Source organism: Mesocricetus auratus, unplaced genomic scaffold, assembly GCF_017639785.1.
Source record: "Mesocricetus auratus isolate SY011 unplaced genomic scaffold, BCM_Maur_2.0 Super-Scaffold_100011, whole genome shotgun sequence".
NCBI classification, from domain to species: domain Eukaryota; kingdom Metazoa; phylum Chordata; class Mammalia; order Rodentia; family Cricetidae; genus Mesocricetus; species Mesocricetus auratus.
In genome coordinates, this window is record NW_024429195.1 from 35,679,961 (window position 1) to 35,694,809 (window position 14,849).

A 14,849-nucleotide genomic window follows, 5' to 3' on the forward strand; every position below is an offset into this window, starting at 1 on the left:
ATTCAAACACTTAGTCTGTGGGGGCCATGCTATTTATAAACCACATAGCCTTATAGATGGTTTGCTGCTTTATTTACAAGCTTTTTTTGTTTCCCTTTGAAAGGGAACACATGTAACATATAGTAAGTAAGCTAATTAGATCATGATTCAGAGGAAGTCCTTCCCTATCAGTAAAGAAACTGGCTTCAAGTAGCTTTGGAATACACGGCTACACTGTGACAGAATTTTAAAAAAATCATGCGTTTTAGCTGAGGATGTAGCTTAGTGATGAGCTGGGTCCAATCCCAGCACTATAAAAAGAAAATAGAAAACAAACAACACAACAAAGCCCTCAGGCTAGCTATTCCTTCTGTTTGTCTCTTCATTGTGCTTCTGTACTCCCAAGTGCAAGAGGGAATGGACTAGAGCATATTTCATTTTCTCACTGCTTATGCCAAAGGAATTCTATTTGTAGAAATGACGTATTTGGATCCTTTGTGTAGAGAAACTTTTATGGACCATCTTAAGTTTGTCTGTCTAACTAGTACTCTTTTTAAATTTCAGGTTACAAGAGCATTCTCATTTTCCAAAACTCCCAAGAGAGCCCTGCGGATGGCTCTTTCATCATCCCATAGCTCAGAGGGAAGGAGTCCTCCCAGTAGTGGCAAACTTGCCGTGAGCCGTCTCTCCAGCACCTCATCCTTAGCAGTAAGTATTGCTCTATACGCTAAAGGGCACACTCAGACGTGGAGAGGCCGTGAACTTGTTTTCACTTACCAAAACCACAGAAAAGGCTGTTTTTCCTTTCTTCTTTCCTCCAGTAGCGTCTGTATAGCCTTAACTATTATGGAGCTACTGTGTAGACCAGGCTGGCCTCAAACTCAGAGATGAACCTGCCTCTGCCTACCAAGTACTGGGCATGTGTCACTCCGCCCAGCTAAGATCCTACTTTTAGTGAGTTAAATGCATTCCTACAGTATAGTTTATTGGACATGGAGTTTTACTGGACTAAACATTCTCATTTCCATAAGAAAAGCATGCTTTGGTCTGGCTTGTCACTTTATTAATCTTAATTTATGTTTTTATTTGATAAATGCCAGTAATTTTGGACTAAAGGTTGTTTCTTTTCAATTGGTTGATGACTAGGATGTAATCTCGACAACTAAACTTTATAAGATCTATGGATTCTAAAATCATGTGCAAATACTTACGTGTTCCTAAGCAATCTGCATTCACAGTGTTAGAGTGATTAGTGAAGACATTTGTAACCATGTCACATCACCAAAGCATATAAGTGTTCTCATTAAATGATTATTAACCCAAGCTACTAAGGTTAAGGAAATCGAGTGGCTGTCAGTTCTTAGCTATATATCACTTTGCAAGCTTCTGAGTTTTTATGAGTAAGAGGTCAGTAATACTTACATCAAAGAACTGAATTATATATAAAACCATACATGTATGTCATGTGTGTCATGTATGTCAGTTTGGGTAATAGTTAAGCATGTGAACTCTGAAAACTTGTTTTGCTGTTTGCTAGTGTATAACTTTTGGTAAGTTTTACTTTGACTGTAAAATGAAGTAATGGTGTGGGTGAAATTAGCATGTACTAAATACTTAGTATCTGGCACACTGGGTGCCCTAGTATAAATGAGATGTTAGTTTTGTGTCTTATAAAACTAGTGTAGGTAAGGATCATAATAGTAAAGTTATTTTTTTAGTTTTTAATACTTTACAGAGTTATAGCCAAAAAATGAGTGTAATTATAAGTACATGCAGATTTGGTAAAGTGTTTGTCTCATATGCACAAAGCTATGGGTTCAGTCCCCATCACCACGTTAACCAGATATATACCTGTAATCCCAGCATGCAGTAATCCCAGCATGTAGTGGAGTGGAGGTAGGGTCAGAAGTTCAAGGTCAGCCTTGGCTATTTAGCTCTGTTAACAAGTTTCAAGCCAGCTTACTCTACATGAGGCCCCGTCTTTATGAAATACAAAAAAGGGAAAAGAAACGAAAAAAAGGTTTGCAAAATTATATAAGCATTTGATTGTTAGGTTACACATTTTCATAAAACTAAAGTTTCATCTCTTGTTTTCTTCATTGTAGCCAATGTAAACATCGTTGCCTTTACTGGTGAATTGGTTTTTATTTTTTAGAATTGTAGAAAATTGGTCATGTTTGCATATTTTTATGTAGACAGTATACATAAGAACTGCCTAAGATACCTTAAGAAGTCCATGCTCCTCAGATGTTCTCTGTGTGTGTTTCCCATTGTGTTCCACAAGCAATGTAATTGGCTTACACATGTTCAGATCCCACTGGTGGGCACTCTGCACTCCTGGTTTCCATCATGCAGCGTTCTGCCTGTTCCAGTGTTTTCAAAATTACTAGAAGGAAATAACTGATTTGTTTTTTGCCTTTTTCAAATTTCAAGAAATGTTCTTCCCAAGTCACCTTTGGCATTTGTGAAGAATTAGGAGCTGTACCAAGCAGTAATGGAAACAAGCCTTGTGAAGTTTAATGTGAGCGTATTGGCTATTTGAGATTTATACTTTTGGAAAAAAAGAAACCATTCTCCATTGAATCACTTTATGTGGGTTGGGACTTTGGAATTCACAACTTTATTGTTGTTTTGGATTTATAGTAAATAATGTTGCCAAATAAAAATGTTTTTACAAAAGAATTTATTAAGCTCATAATAAACATGTTCCATAAAAATTTTCTTTCTTAGGAAAATGATGATCTAAAGGAGAGTGTTATAATATGTAGACTTTAAATTAATATGTAGATTTTAAATAAAAGTTCTAGCAGAAGTCACAGAGTGCTGTTGAAGTCATTAGGTGTAATCACTTGAGTGGTACCACCTTATTAATATTGGTTTCTAAACCGTTTTGCTTCCCTTTGGATGAACACGTAGAGCCAGCTGTCTTATAGGCCCTGGAGAGTAGACAGTCATTCGTATGCAGGTTTTAGAAAACAGACTCTTAGTTTATTCTGGTTATACACACTTGGGTGTTATAACTTTCTGTACATTTTTCTGGTTTTAGGTTAAGATTCTGATGATGATTAACTGTAACCTTTGAAAGAATAACTTTATATTCCTTAGCAACTGATAATTACTGTTACTCAGAAGTGCTGCTATCCTGTTCAGTTTCATGTTAAGTAAAACATACACATGAAATACACACAGTTGTTATGCATATAATATAGAAATCTTTGGGAATAGATGACTTCATTTTAATAATTTCCATGATGTAATTTTTGTTCTTCCTAATTTTACTTTAAGAATTAGGAGGGGCCTGGAGAGAGAGCTCAGCATTTAAGAACATTTCCTACTCTTTCAGAGTACCCAAGTTTGGTTCCCAGGGCCCACATCAGGTCATTCACCACAAGCGTTCTATGTGCTCTCTGTCCCTCCCTCCCTCCCTCCCTCCCTCCCTCCCTCCCTCCCTCCCTCCCTCCCTCCCTCCCTCCCTCCCTCCCTCCCTCTCTCCCTCCCTACCTCCCTCCTTTCCAGAGGAAAGATGCCAGTGCTACTAGTTACTAAGCAGCATCTTCTAGTTGAGTTAACATTGGGTAAATTAGTCAGTCATCTAGCTTTTGTTTCAGAATGTAAACTAGTTTTATTCTTACACCATTCCTCGATCTTAAGTTTTATATGTAAAGAGTTTGGGGCTGTGAGTGTCTTGTCATGGTAATTACTAGAAGTGAGAATGGTAGCACTGAGCTCTGCTGTAATTTTTGAGAAGAAAAGTTTGAAGTGTATTCATCTTGTCTTTCTTTCACAGGGTATTCCATCTCCCTCTCTCGTCAGCCTCCCTTCTTTCTTTGAGCGGAGAAGTCATACATTAAGTAGATCTACTACTCACTTGATATGAAACTTAACCCACCGACCTCACACTTCAACAAGATGCTGACGTAAATGGTACTTCAAATTTGCACTTGGTCAAAGTCCTAAAGAAGATAGTAACACTAACCAATGCTGTTGCATGTTCTTGAAAAACTACATTTGCTTCTTAACATTTTTCAAGATAATCCATGTAAAAAATATGTTGATTTTGGTGTAATTTATCTGTTTGATTCTCACATCTGAAGGCCAGTACCTTAAGTTATTCATGATAATCAGTAGCTTTGTAACCTGATACAGTAAGCTTATTGCTGGGTGTAAAATACTGTTGTCTATTTGTATAGTATCTTGAATGAATTTTTGGAATTACATATTTGTGTATCTCAATTTGTGCAGAGACTAAATGGCGATGCAATACTTAATAAAAACCTCTGGTTAAATTCTAGGGGCTAATTCACATGTATTTGATGTGCTTAACTGCTCTTTTGCAGTTTATTTTCTTTTAAAGTAAAAGATGTAGCACATGGATTTTAAAAGATACACAAGTATTCCCCGTATAATTAAGATTGTTTGAAAGTATTTTTGAAAATGGAGATAAGGACAGAAAGATTACAAAACATTGTATATGCTGCAAAGACAGATATTAGTATGTACTTTTAGTTGTTTCAGAGACTTTATTCTTATTTTATTTTATTTTTGTTGTAGTCATTATCAAATCTTGCTTTAGTTTTGACTGCTGTATTGAATTTTATTTTAAAGGAGAAGGCCATGGGAAAGCTGTTAAGAATTGCTTCTGTTCTCTATATAGTTGGTCTGAATTTGCCTTCAGTTTTTCTAATCTGTGAAATGCATAGTTATTTTTTGTTGTGGTTATGTCATTAAATATAAGATTGGAAATTTATTGTCAAGTATGTAAATCTGCTATTATCTTCTACTGTAGCATTTTTTAGAGTCAGTAATGCAGAATGGTCAGGTTCCTATGCCCAGTGTATTATTTGCTACATGTTCAAGGGGGTGTCGTAAGTCTCCTTGTTACTTAATTTTCGATAATCTGCTTTAATGGTTTAATTGGCTTTGTATTTTTTCTGTTTGATGTGTGCCACCTCACAGATTAGTATGCTACATTATTTTGCTATATTTTAAAAGCAGTCATTAGCAAGAACTTTGTAAATAAATAGCTTAAAAACACAAGCATCTTTTATGTGTTCTGTTATAATTCAGAGAAATTTTCATAGACAAATGAGAAGGCCTCCCTAGTCTCTGAACTATTTTGTATTTAGCTTATTCTCATGTTTTACTCATGTTTTTCAGTATTTGTACACTGGGCTATCTGTAGGATGGTGGAGGTGTTTGAACTCTGTATATAGAAGGGAGTATAAATCCTGTAATTATGTAAAATTTTGTGTTCATGTATGTATGCACATTTTCTGGGAGAAAACACATAATTTTTATTATTCTTTTGGAAGTAGAGGTATTGCCCTGCTCCCAAATCCTGAATTTTCCAGAGAGAAGAAATAGCAGAAGTTATAAACTTGGAAAACTCTTGGGTGCACTGTCAATAAAACAGCACACAAATAGTTAATTTTAACTTAAAAAGCACTACCATAAACTGTCTGCTGTAGAGCTTTGGTATATTCCCATTATCAGTCAAAGGCAGTTTGTTAGTGTACTTAATAATGCATTAAGATTCTGTATCATGCAGAATTCTCAGTGATTTTTTTTTCCTCTATTGAGAAAGTAACACATGTTTTATCTGTTGTAAAAGAAACCTTTACAATTGTTTTAAAGCTTTTAGAGTATCAGTTGTTTCAAGAATGCAAGGGTGGTTTAATATCAGGATATTTTGTTTTGTTTTGTTTTTGTTTTTGTTTTGTTTTTGTTTTTGTTTTTTCGAGACAGGGTTTCTCTGTGGCTTTGGAGGCTGTCCTGGAACTAGCTCTTGTAGACCAGGCTGGCCTCGAACTCACAGAGATCCGCCTGTCTGCCTCCCAAGTGCTGGGATTAAAAGCGTGAGCCACCAATGCCCAGCTCAGGATATTTGTTGATAGGATTTATATTGACAATTTAAAGGTGAGAGATGTATTCATCACCAAGTTTCAAAGGTTTATTATTCAGATTCTCCCACTGTTAAGAAAAGTTCTAAGGACCACTTGTCAGCATAACCAAAGCAACTGGATTCGGAGTGAATGGATGCCTTAACGGGAACAGTAAACATGTTTGTTTTTGTTGCTGGAGATTAGACTCACATCTTCTTGTTAAGTAGGCTAACTCTACTGTTGCTATCTATGTCTCTAGCTCCAACACCAAACAGTTCTCACAAAATATAACAAAGAATAATGCTAATATATAAGCAAGAGGAAAATAACAATGTGGAAGGTCTAATGGCTTTAGGGAATTGGTCACTGACTCTTTTATGGCAGGAGTAGGAACTGGTGCCAGGAGCTGTGGATTGTCTTGGAGGTGGTACTGTAAGCTTCTTGCTTATGGACCTATAATGGTGGCCACACCCCTTTGGGTGTGGCTTCAGGCAGAAGGAAAGAGGAGCTTGAGGGGCAGCTTTCCTTTGAGCTCTTTCTGGTGGGTCAGCGGATCTGATAGGAAGAGCAGGGAAATGCTCCAGCGGTTCTTTGTATTTTTCTGTGTAATCATCCCCAATAAACACCCATTTATCATTTATCTTGGGCCTAGTGATATAATTACATCCTTGCCTTCAATTGGCGTGGGTGGATTCTCATGACCCAAACTGGCCCACTCGCCTGGACTACTGTGGTGTAGTGCCACCACCATCTAGACGGCTGGATTTTCATGGCCCAGGGTCAACCACAACTGCATTCCGGTGGCCCAGGCTTTTTGTATTCTGGTCCAGTTGCTGAGTTTACAGTTTCTATGGCCTGTCCCTTGAAAAGCCAGTACTTTGCTGTACTCTTAGTGTACTGTGGACTTGTGGGCGTGCACCTGTGGAAAGTAGCCCAAAGCTTCGAGTCACGTTTTTTTCTTTCTGCTCGATTTGCCCGCCCAGCTGCAAAGTTCCCTACGAGCCAACAATCACCCAGATCTCCACGTTTTGGGAATCTACTTAAGGTAAATTGACTACCCCATAGCAGTATCAGATAAATATTATCACTGTACAGGAAGTGAAAACCCTTTTTGTTTCTTATATGGATGGGATTTTAGAAGAGGCTTAAGATCTGCCTAGAATATATTTATTAACCATGGTGGCTATTAGCTTCATAATCCATAAATATCCTTAAAGAAATGGTTTGATAATAGGAGCTGTGGGTGGTTGTGTGTGTGTGTGTGTGTGTGTGTGTGTGTGTGTGTGTGTATATATATATATCTACCTCACATAACTTGTAAATACCTTACATAAATTCTAAAATGTCTCTGCTATCAAAAATAGCTTTGGGCAGATCACACATTTTAAACCAACAGAAAAAGCCTTAGTTGAAGTTAAGCGTGCAATTAAAATAGGAGCTGAACTGTGAAAGAGTAATAGATAAAGCAAGTAGAATCTCTTGGCCAAGAAAATAATAAATCAATACAGAAATACATCCATACATATGTATGCTCAGGGCCACGAGAGATGGCTCGGTGAGTGAGAGTGCTTGTTCTGTAAGCATGAGGACCTGAGTTTGGATCCTCAGAACCCATGTAAAAATCCTGTGCCTATAACCTCAGCCCTGGAAGGCAGAGACTAAGCAGCCTAGCCTAAGAGCAAGCTTCAGGTTCAGTGATAGTCCCATCTAAATGCAGTAATATCCATAGAGAATAAAAAAAGTCAAAGACACCCAGTGTCCTGTTCTGGCTTCTATGTTTGCAGGTGTATGTACCGCACACAAAACACAAGCATATGCACGCAAAATAACAATAAACAGTTCATAGTTTTTATAGACCAGCATGATTGTTTTTAATAAAAAAAATTAAGCGAGGAGCTGGAATGATGACTTGGCAGTTAAAGAACAGTGGCTTCCATCTTTGCTCAGCAGTTAAAAGCAAATGGTAGCTTGCAACTGGTAACTCCAGTTGCCCTGAATGCATATGATCCATGGATATATATATGTAGGAGAAACATAAAATAATGGTAAATATTTAAAATATTATGGAAAGTGACCCTTAGAAGTGGAAGTTGACCACCTTTACAAGAAAAAATTTCAAAAGTCCAACATAACCCTTCAGTTGGTCACAAATGTGTGAGTGTACATGTCTTGGGTTCTTGCCTAAGCAGAAGCTAGGAAGACGTGATGGTGACCGGGTATGTAGCACATACCCAGTGGACCCCATGGTATGAACTATGCTGTCCTAATTTATGAAACAGGACAATCTTTACAAATGCTTGGTTCAGTACCCAAGAATTCTCCCATCCATAATTGTTTGTGCTCTAATGAGGGCTAGCATAAGTTTGTATCACAGTGGTTGTACTGCTGTGTCTACTGCTAGTGACATTGGAGTTGTAATTGTCCTTTCATTTGGTTTTGTCCTCATAATCAGTGTAAGCTGTATTTCTGGCAGAGTGATATCCTCTTAGTCTCTGTGAGCTCATACATGTGTCTTACAACTCATAGTACTTAGACAAGAGACTGTCCCTCAGTGGGCTTCTTGGTGGTCCCATCTTTATTCCTAGCTTCTGCTGAGATGGGCAAGCACATACTTAGTCTCTTCACGCAGAAGACTTTAGTAGAGCCCTTTCTGTGACTCCTGATTATATTAGAATTTTCTAGAAATACAATGACATTATCCAGCTCTGAGTCAGAGGGCCTGAATCAGGGAGCTGACAGGAAAATGAAAACATTGCTTCTAAAAACCCCAGCAGGCTACTAGGCATGGTGCCTTTAAAAATGTGTTTGTTTTTTAAATTGATCTCAAGTTCAGGCTCACCCTGAACGTACTAGGTAGCTTAGGCTGACCTGCCTCTGCTTCCGCAGCACTAAGATTACGCTTGTGTCCCAAAACACCTGGCTTATGTGGCGCTGGGGATGAGCTACAGGGCTTTGAGTATGCCAGGTGTATACTGTGTACCTCATCTTTCCGGCTCTGGGAGTACTTGAACCTAGTTACAAGTCAAGGCTGAGGAGACTCAAAACTTTCTCAGGGTTCAGGCCACTGGCTTGGCGAAGGCCATTACCATTTATTTAGATAACTCAGGATTAATTCTGGAAGAGGATAGAAAGGTTGTGGCTGACAGAGTGGAGATGAGGGAAGCATTTACTAGCCAAGAAGAATCAGAATTTAGGAATCCGTGTCCCCTGCCCCATCAGTCCTCATTCCAGCTTCCAAGTGTCTGTTCTTGAGTCAGTCACCTCCCCTTGCTAGTGTCCACCCTATGTGCTTAAGCCTGCATGCCAGTCCAGCCGCTCAGGGAAGGATCTGGTTTTGAATTGCTTAGCTTTCTCTTCGGAGCACACCTAGGTTCTTTGAGGTCATTTATACAGCGTATGAGTTAGAGCTTGGTCATTTCTCTTGTCACTTTATTCAGTGACATTCATCATTCATTAATTTTCTAAGCGTTCAACAAGCTCCTTTACTGAGTTGCTTAGCTCCTTGCTTCTTTCTGGAAGTGATTTGGAGTATCCAAGGCTGATATAGGGAGCACATTGCAGTACACACTATCAAAGCCATGAGACAGCGAGTCACTGATATCTCTAAATCCAATCAGCTTAGAGAGCCTGCTCCAGAAATCCTAGCTCCAGTTCACAAAGCTCACCCTCACAGTTGTGTTTCTTTGGAAACACTGGGAGCACTAAACCTGTGGACTGGAGCTCTTCCGAAGCAGAGGCGGTGTTGTGTAGAGTTCAGATACATAAAATGCCCCTACAGGAATTGGCTCCCTTGATTTTGGAGGCTGGTGGTGTAATTCAGGCCAAGCCTGAAGCTCGCAGAACCAGGGGAGCCAGTGATTAAGTTAAGAATTGAGTCTAGATGTATGAGAATAAAATACCTATGTCTAGGGGCAAAGGAAGATGAATGCCCCAGACTAAACAAGGCACATTGGTGTTCCTCTGGTTTTCTCTAGTTAGGCTTTCAGTGGGTTGGTTGATGTCCTACCACACTGATGAGGGCAAGTCTTTATTAATTCTGCTGCTAATATCTTCCAGAAATATCCTTATAGACACACCCCAAAATAATGCTTAACCAGCTATCTGCGTATCCCTTTATCCACTCAAGTTGACCCATAAAATTAGCCACTACACTGACTTGGTAAAAGGTGGTTCAGCCTCCTCTTCAGAGCATACATTGGTTGACAGCAAATCTCCTAAAGGCGCTGCTTCCTTTACTACCTGGTAAGGTAAAGTAGTGTCCCCTTACTACCTGGATAGGTAGAGAACTTTCTGTGTCATTAAGTTCTTGTTCCTCGATCTGTGTCTTCCCATTCACAGTGTAGTAAAAGCAGCAGGGGACACCAGACTACACCTCCGGAATCTCAGTAAAGTATCCAAGTTGCTCATGTCCACACTCACTTTGCACACCAGCGAGACCATTCAACTCAGTTTTCTTCCACTGTACAGAAGGACCCCTTTCTGCCTTGTTTCCAGCGACTCTCCTCATTTCTTTCCAGAGACTTCTCAACACAGAACGTGTATTTCTTCCAGCCATTTCTCTAGAGGATACAGCCCTTTCTGATATGATCCTTACTTCTGGGTTCCTGCTGCTAGCATCACTATCATCCACGTGTCCTTTTGTTGGTTTGTTTCTTTTGTTAGACAGGGTCTCATGTAGCCCAGGATGACCTTGAATACACTATTCGGTCAAGTCTGGCCTTGAACTCATCTTCCTGGTCCTGCCTCTAATTACTAGGTAGGATTCAGGAATACATCACTATTCCAGAAAGCATCTACATTTCTAACAGGCTTTTTTCCTACTAGCACAATGTTGAGTCCCTTTCAGTATACTTTGTTTCATTTTCTTTTAATTTAATTTTTAATGTATTGGCGTTTTGCCTACATGTATGTCTGTACACCAACATAATTGCCTGGTGTACATGGAGGCCAAAGGAGGGCATCTGATCCCCTGGAACTGGACTTATAGATAGTTGTGAGCTGCCATGTGGGTGCTGGGAGTTGAACCGCATCATCTGTGAGAGCAGCCAGTGCTCTCAACCATTGAACCATCGTCTTTCGACCCTCTTATTTAGTTTTCGTTTCTTCTGTATTTAGTTTTTTTTTTTCAGACAAGTCTGTATTGTATATTGAGCAATTTCCCCTCAAACATTCTTTCATACATTCTTACTCTCCCCCTTCTCATTTATTTTAAACTGATAAAAAATTTCTATATTATGGTATACAAAATGGTACTTTGAAATATGTTTTATAGAATGAATTAAGCAGTTAGCTTGTATATTACCTCACATAACCAACAATATTAACTTTTGCATATTTCATGTATCTTCTCACTAGCCAATTCCCTAGCTATTTCTGCTTTTTGTTGTTAGTCTTTTGAAACAAGATCTCATATTTATAGCTCAGTATAGCCTCAAACTTCTGATTCTCCTACCACCTCTACCCAAGTGCTGGGGTTGCAAGCATGTGCTCATGCTCTATTTTTTAAACTATTTGTTACAGAACCATAGGTAATACCAAAATCAGTATTTGTTTCCTGTTGGTGACACATTAAGATGAAGTGGCTTAATTAAACACAAGTCCATGGTGGCTTGTGAGTCTGTATATCTAGGCCTTTTATCTAGCCACCCCTCCCCCTCCATAAATTCTCTTAGTTCAGAGATGAGAAGTGCAGTGTGAGTCTGATTCCAGTCAGTGGGGCGGGCTTCTCCAGGCTCTATGAGAGAACCCATTCCTCCTCTCTTCCATCCCAGGTTTCCTGTTTCCTGGCCATGACTGTCACTCCAGTCTCTACTCCTGTCATCACATCACTCCCTCCAATAAGAACACCTGTGACTGCATTAGGATATTCCTGGAACCTCTCATCTCAAGATCCACAACTCTGTCATTTTTCCACAGTCTGGTTTACCATCCAACACAGATTCCTGGGCTGAGACTGGCATTTTGGTTAGGTTGACAGGTGATGGGGTCTGTGTCATCTTCGTTCACATAGTAGTAATTGTGAGGTTCCAAAAGCAGCAAATAATTTTAAAATATTGTTAATTTTGCTATTTCTTAATTGGCTAAAACAAATTATATATCCAAACCTAAAGCCATTGTGGGAAGGCATTACCACACAGAGGTCCAGGTTCTAGATGATGAGAGCAAACTGGAACTCCTTACTAAGGTGGTAACTCCTAACTTTCATAGGTGTGGTTTTAGGAAACTAATTTGCTAGCATTAGAGACGGAAGCCACACAAACACTAAGGAAGTAAAATCCTTGTGTAAGAGGAGTCGCCAGGCCCAGTGGATTTGGTGGTGGATTCAGTTTAATATTTTATGACAGATTAAAGCCAGTCTTGTCTGGTGTGTGAAATCCCGAGGTTCAATTCATGACACACACAACTCTTACACAAATTCTTAGAGACTAAAAAATGAAATTTATGAATTCTGGACAGTTTGAGCATCTAAAAGCTAACCTTATGTAATACTTCATGCAGAATTTCAAGATAAAATATTAGCAAATGAAATTTTGTGTTATATGAGAGAATTACATATCAGAACCAAGCTGGGTTTCTCTATTGTATGCAAGGTTACTTAATTTTAGTTCACTAACACTCTTTCACAAAGGAAGCTTACATTATCTAAATAGAAAAAATATTTGGTATGTGCAGTATATATCAGTGCCTCAAACTAGGAGAAAAAAATTAATCACAGTTAATTGATTTTGAAAGCTTTTAACACACTCATAGTTATTAGTAAAAAGGAACAGATGGCACTGAGAAAATGGCAAAGTGCTTGTCCCCAAGCCAGCGGTCTGAGTTTGGATACCTAGCACACGTAAGAACCTATGTGTGGCAGTGCACACCTCTAATTCTGGGGAGGAGGCAGGCACACCATTGGAGATTGGAGCTCACAGTCTAGCCAGCCTACCCAAATTGGTGAGGTCCCGAAATGAAGAAACTTGTATCAAAGGTTAAGTTAGAGAGTGGCTGAGGAAGATCCCCATTGACAACCTCTGCCTTCACACATTCACACATGTACACGCACATGCTAAACAAAGCCAAAAGGTGAACAGACTGAAACGGTCCATCAGTGATAGCAGCTTAATGTTTTTAATCCAGAAAGGCATTGTAGTGTCAAGATGCGATTATCAAGATCAACGGACAAGTCATTCCCAGGCAATTCAGCATGAATGATCAGTGAATGTGTGAAATGTTAGTCAATGTTATTAGCAAATGAGGTTACAAAAATGAAGTAATGCTGCTTTAAAAATCAAGTATTCAGATATTTCAAGGTATGAGACACTACTGGCAAGGATGTGCTCTGTACCACAGCTTTTCAACACAATTCAATTCTCAATTGAACACAGAGACCTACTGTAAGTGAGTGTGAGTGTTACAGCTCTGGAGTTGCAAAGGTGTCCTGACTTATGGAGAAGCCAGGCTACCTAGAGCTATACAATAGGTCAGCTCTGGAGGCTGGAGCCACATTGGGACATCTCAGCCCTGAGAGAAAGGTGTCCTGGCTTGTCTGGTAGCCAGGCTACCTGAGGCTGGGGTGCAGTGGGGGATGGTCTCCCCACAGGATATAGCAATCCTGTTCTAGAAATGGCCAGCACAGCTGAGCTCTTATTGTTTCCCTCAGAGATGGTCCTTGCAGAGCTAAGTGCTTCTTTGGCCCTTGTCCTGCAGTTTGCTGAAGGGGAAGCCCCTGCAGAAATGTCCTCCGGCTCCCTCGAAACATTGTTATTTTTTTTCTGTTCAGCCTTGCTGAGCCCCACTAAGGGAATGTCTCAGCAAGTGAAAATCTTCACCCAAGACCCCTGTGAGAAAGAGATTTATTTAGGGAAGGAAGAATCCGGGAAGAGTGGGCTGCCTCTTCCAGGACGGGAAAGCATAACCAGAAACTCAATAGGCGGAGGGGCTTATACAGAGCTTCTTAGGGGCAGAGTTTTCCCTGGGGGTTGGTTAGTTTTTCCTGCCCGTTAGTGTAGTTGGTCAGGGACAGAGATGGCTCTGATTTGGGGGAAACTGTTTCTATCACTGGTCCTTTTTTAGCCTTTTGACTCTAATTTTAGAACCAGGGTGTATGTCTTTAACTGACTCTGATTCTAGAGACAAAGTGTGTTTCTTTTGCTCTGGTTTCAATGTCAGGATCTTTTTCTTTGGTTCTGGGGTCAGGGATAAAGTGCTTCCTTCACTGGCTCGTATTTCAGAGCCTAGGTGTGTTTCTTTCACTGGCTCTGGGTTCAGAGTCAAGGTGCCCAGGGATTGGTTGGTTTCCTGCTCAGGGTGCTCAGAGATTGGTTGGTTTCATGTTTCAGTTGGTCAGGGGCATAGTTGGCTCTGTTTTCAGGGCCAAAGTAGGTTTCTTTGGCTGGCCCTTTTACCCTACACGTCCATTACATAGACAACTCTCAGTTGTATAGAGGCCCAGACACCATGCAGAGTGAGAGACCTTGGAACATTCAACCCTAAATGGGATGTGTCTATTGAATCCCTCTCCTCAGAACTCAGGGAACCCCACCGAAGAGGAGGTGCAAAGGGTGTAAGAGCCAGAGGGAATGGAGGACACCAGGAGAGCAAGGCCCTCAGAATAACCTGAACAAGGCTCCCATGAGCACACAGAGGCCGTAGCAGCACACACAGTGCCTGCAGGGTCTGCACCAGGTCCTCTGTGGATGTGTTATGGCTTCCAGCTTAGGGATTTTATGGGGCTCCTGGCTGTGCAAATGGATGGGTGTCTGATTCTTGTGCCTTTTCCTAGGCTCTTTGTCTTCTGTTGGTTTATCTTGTCCAACATCGATGATAATTTTTGTCTTATCTTACTATATTTTCTGTAGGGAGAGATCCAGCTACCCGTGCCACTGACCGTGCCTGCTTTGGGCATGGCTACAGGTGCATACGGGCGTGTGGAATAAAGGGCTGAGAGGAGATTCACTCGCTCTCTTTTTCGGGTTCTGGTTGTAGGGAAAAGGGGCCAGTCAA

At 40.1% G+C, this 14,849-nt stretch overlaps 1 protein-coding gene across 5 annotated transcripts in view; it reads left to right on the forward strand.

Moving 5' to 3' along the window:
- Ect2 (epithelial cell transforming 2) overlaps positions 1-5,016 on the forward strand; it is a 59,423-nt gene extending 54,407 nt beyond the window's left edge. For 4 of the 5 annotated variants that reach the window (XM_005069759.4, XM_021226950.2, XM_021226949.2 and 1 more), the window contains 2 exons: positions 544-687; positions 3,767-5,016. In XM_005069759.4, coding sequence (XP_005069816.1) covers positions 544-687; positions 3,767-3,856 — 234 coding nt within the window. In that variant the 3' untranslated portion in view covers positions 3,857-5,016. Of the gene's footprint in view, positions 1-543; positions 688-2,412; positions 2,501-3,766 lie in introns of all 5 variants that reach the window. The other variant, XM_021226948.2, reaches the window with a different exon arrangement.
- Positions 5,017-14,849: the final 9,833 nt, after the last annotated feature.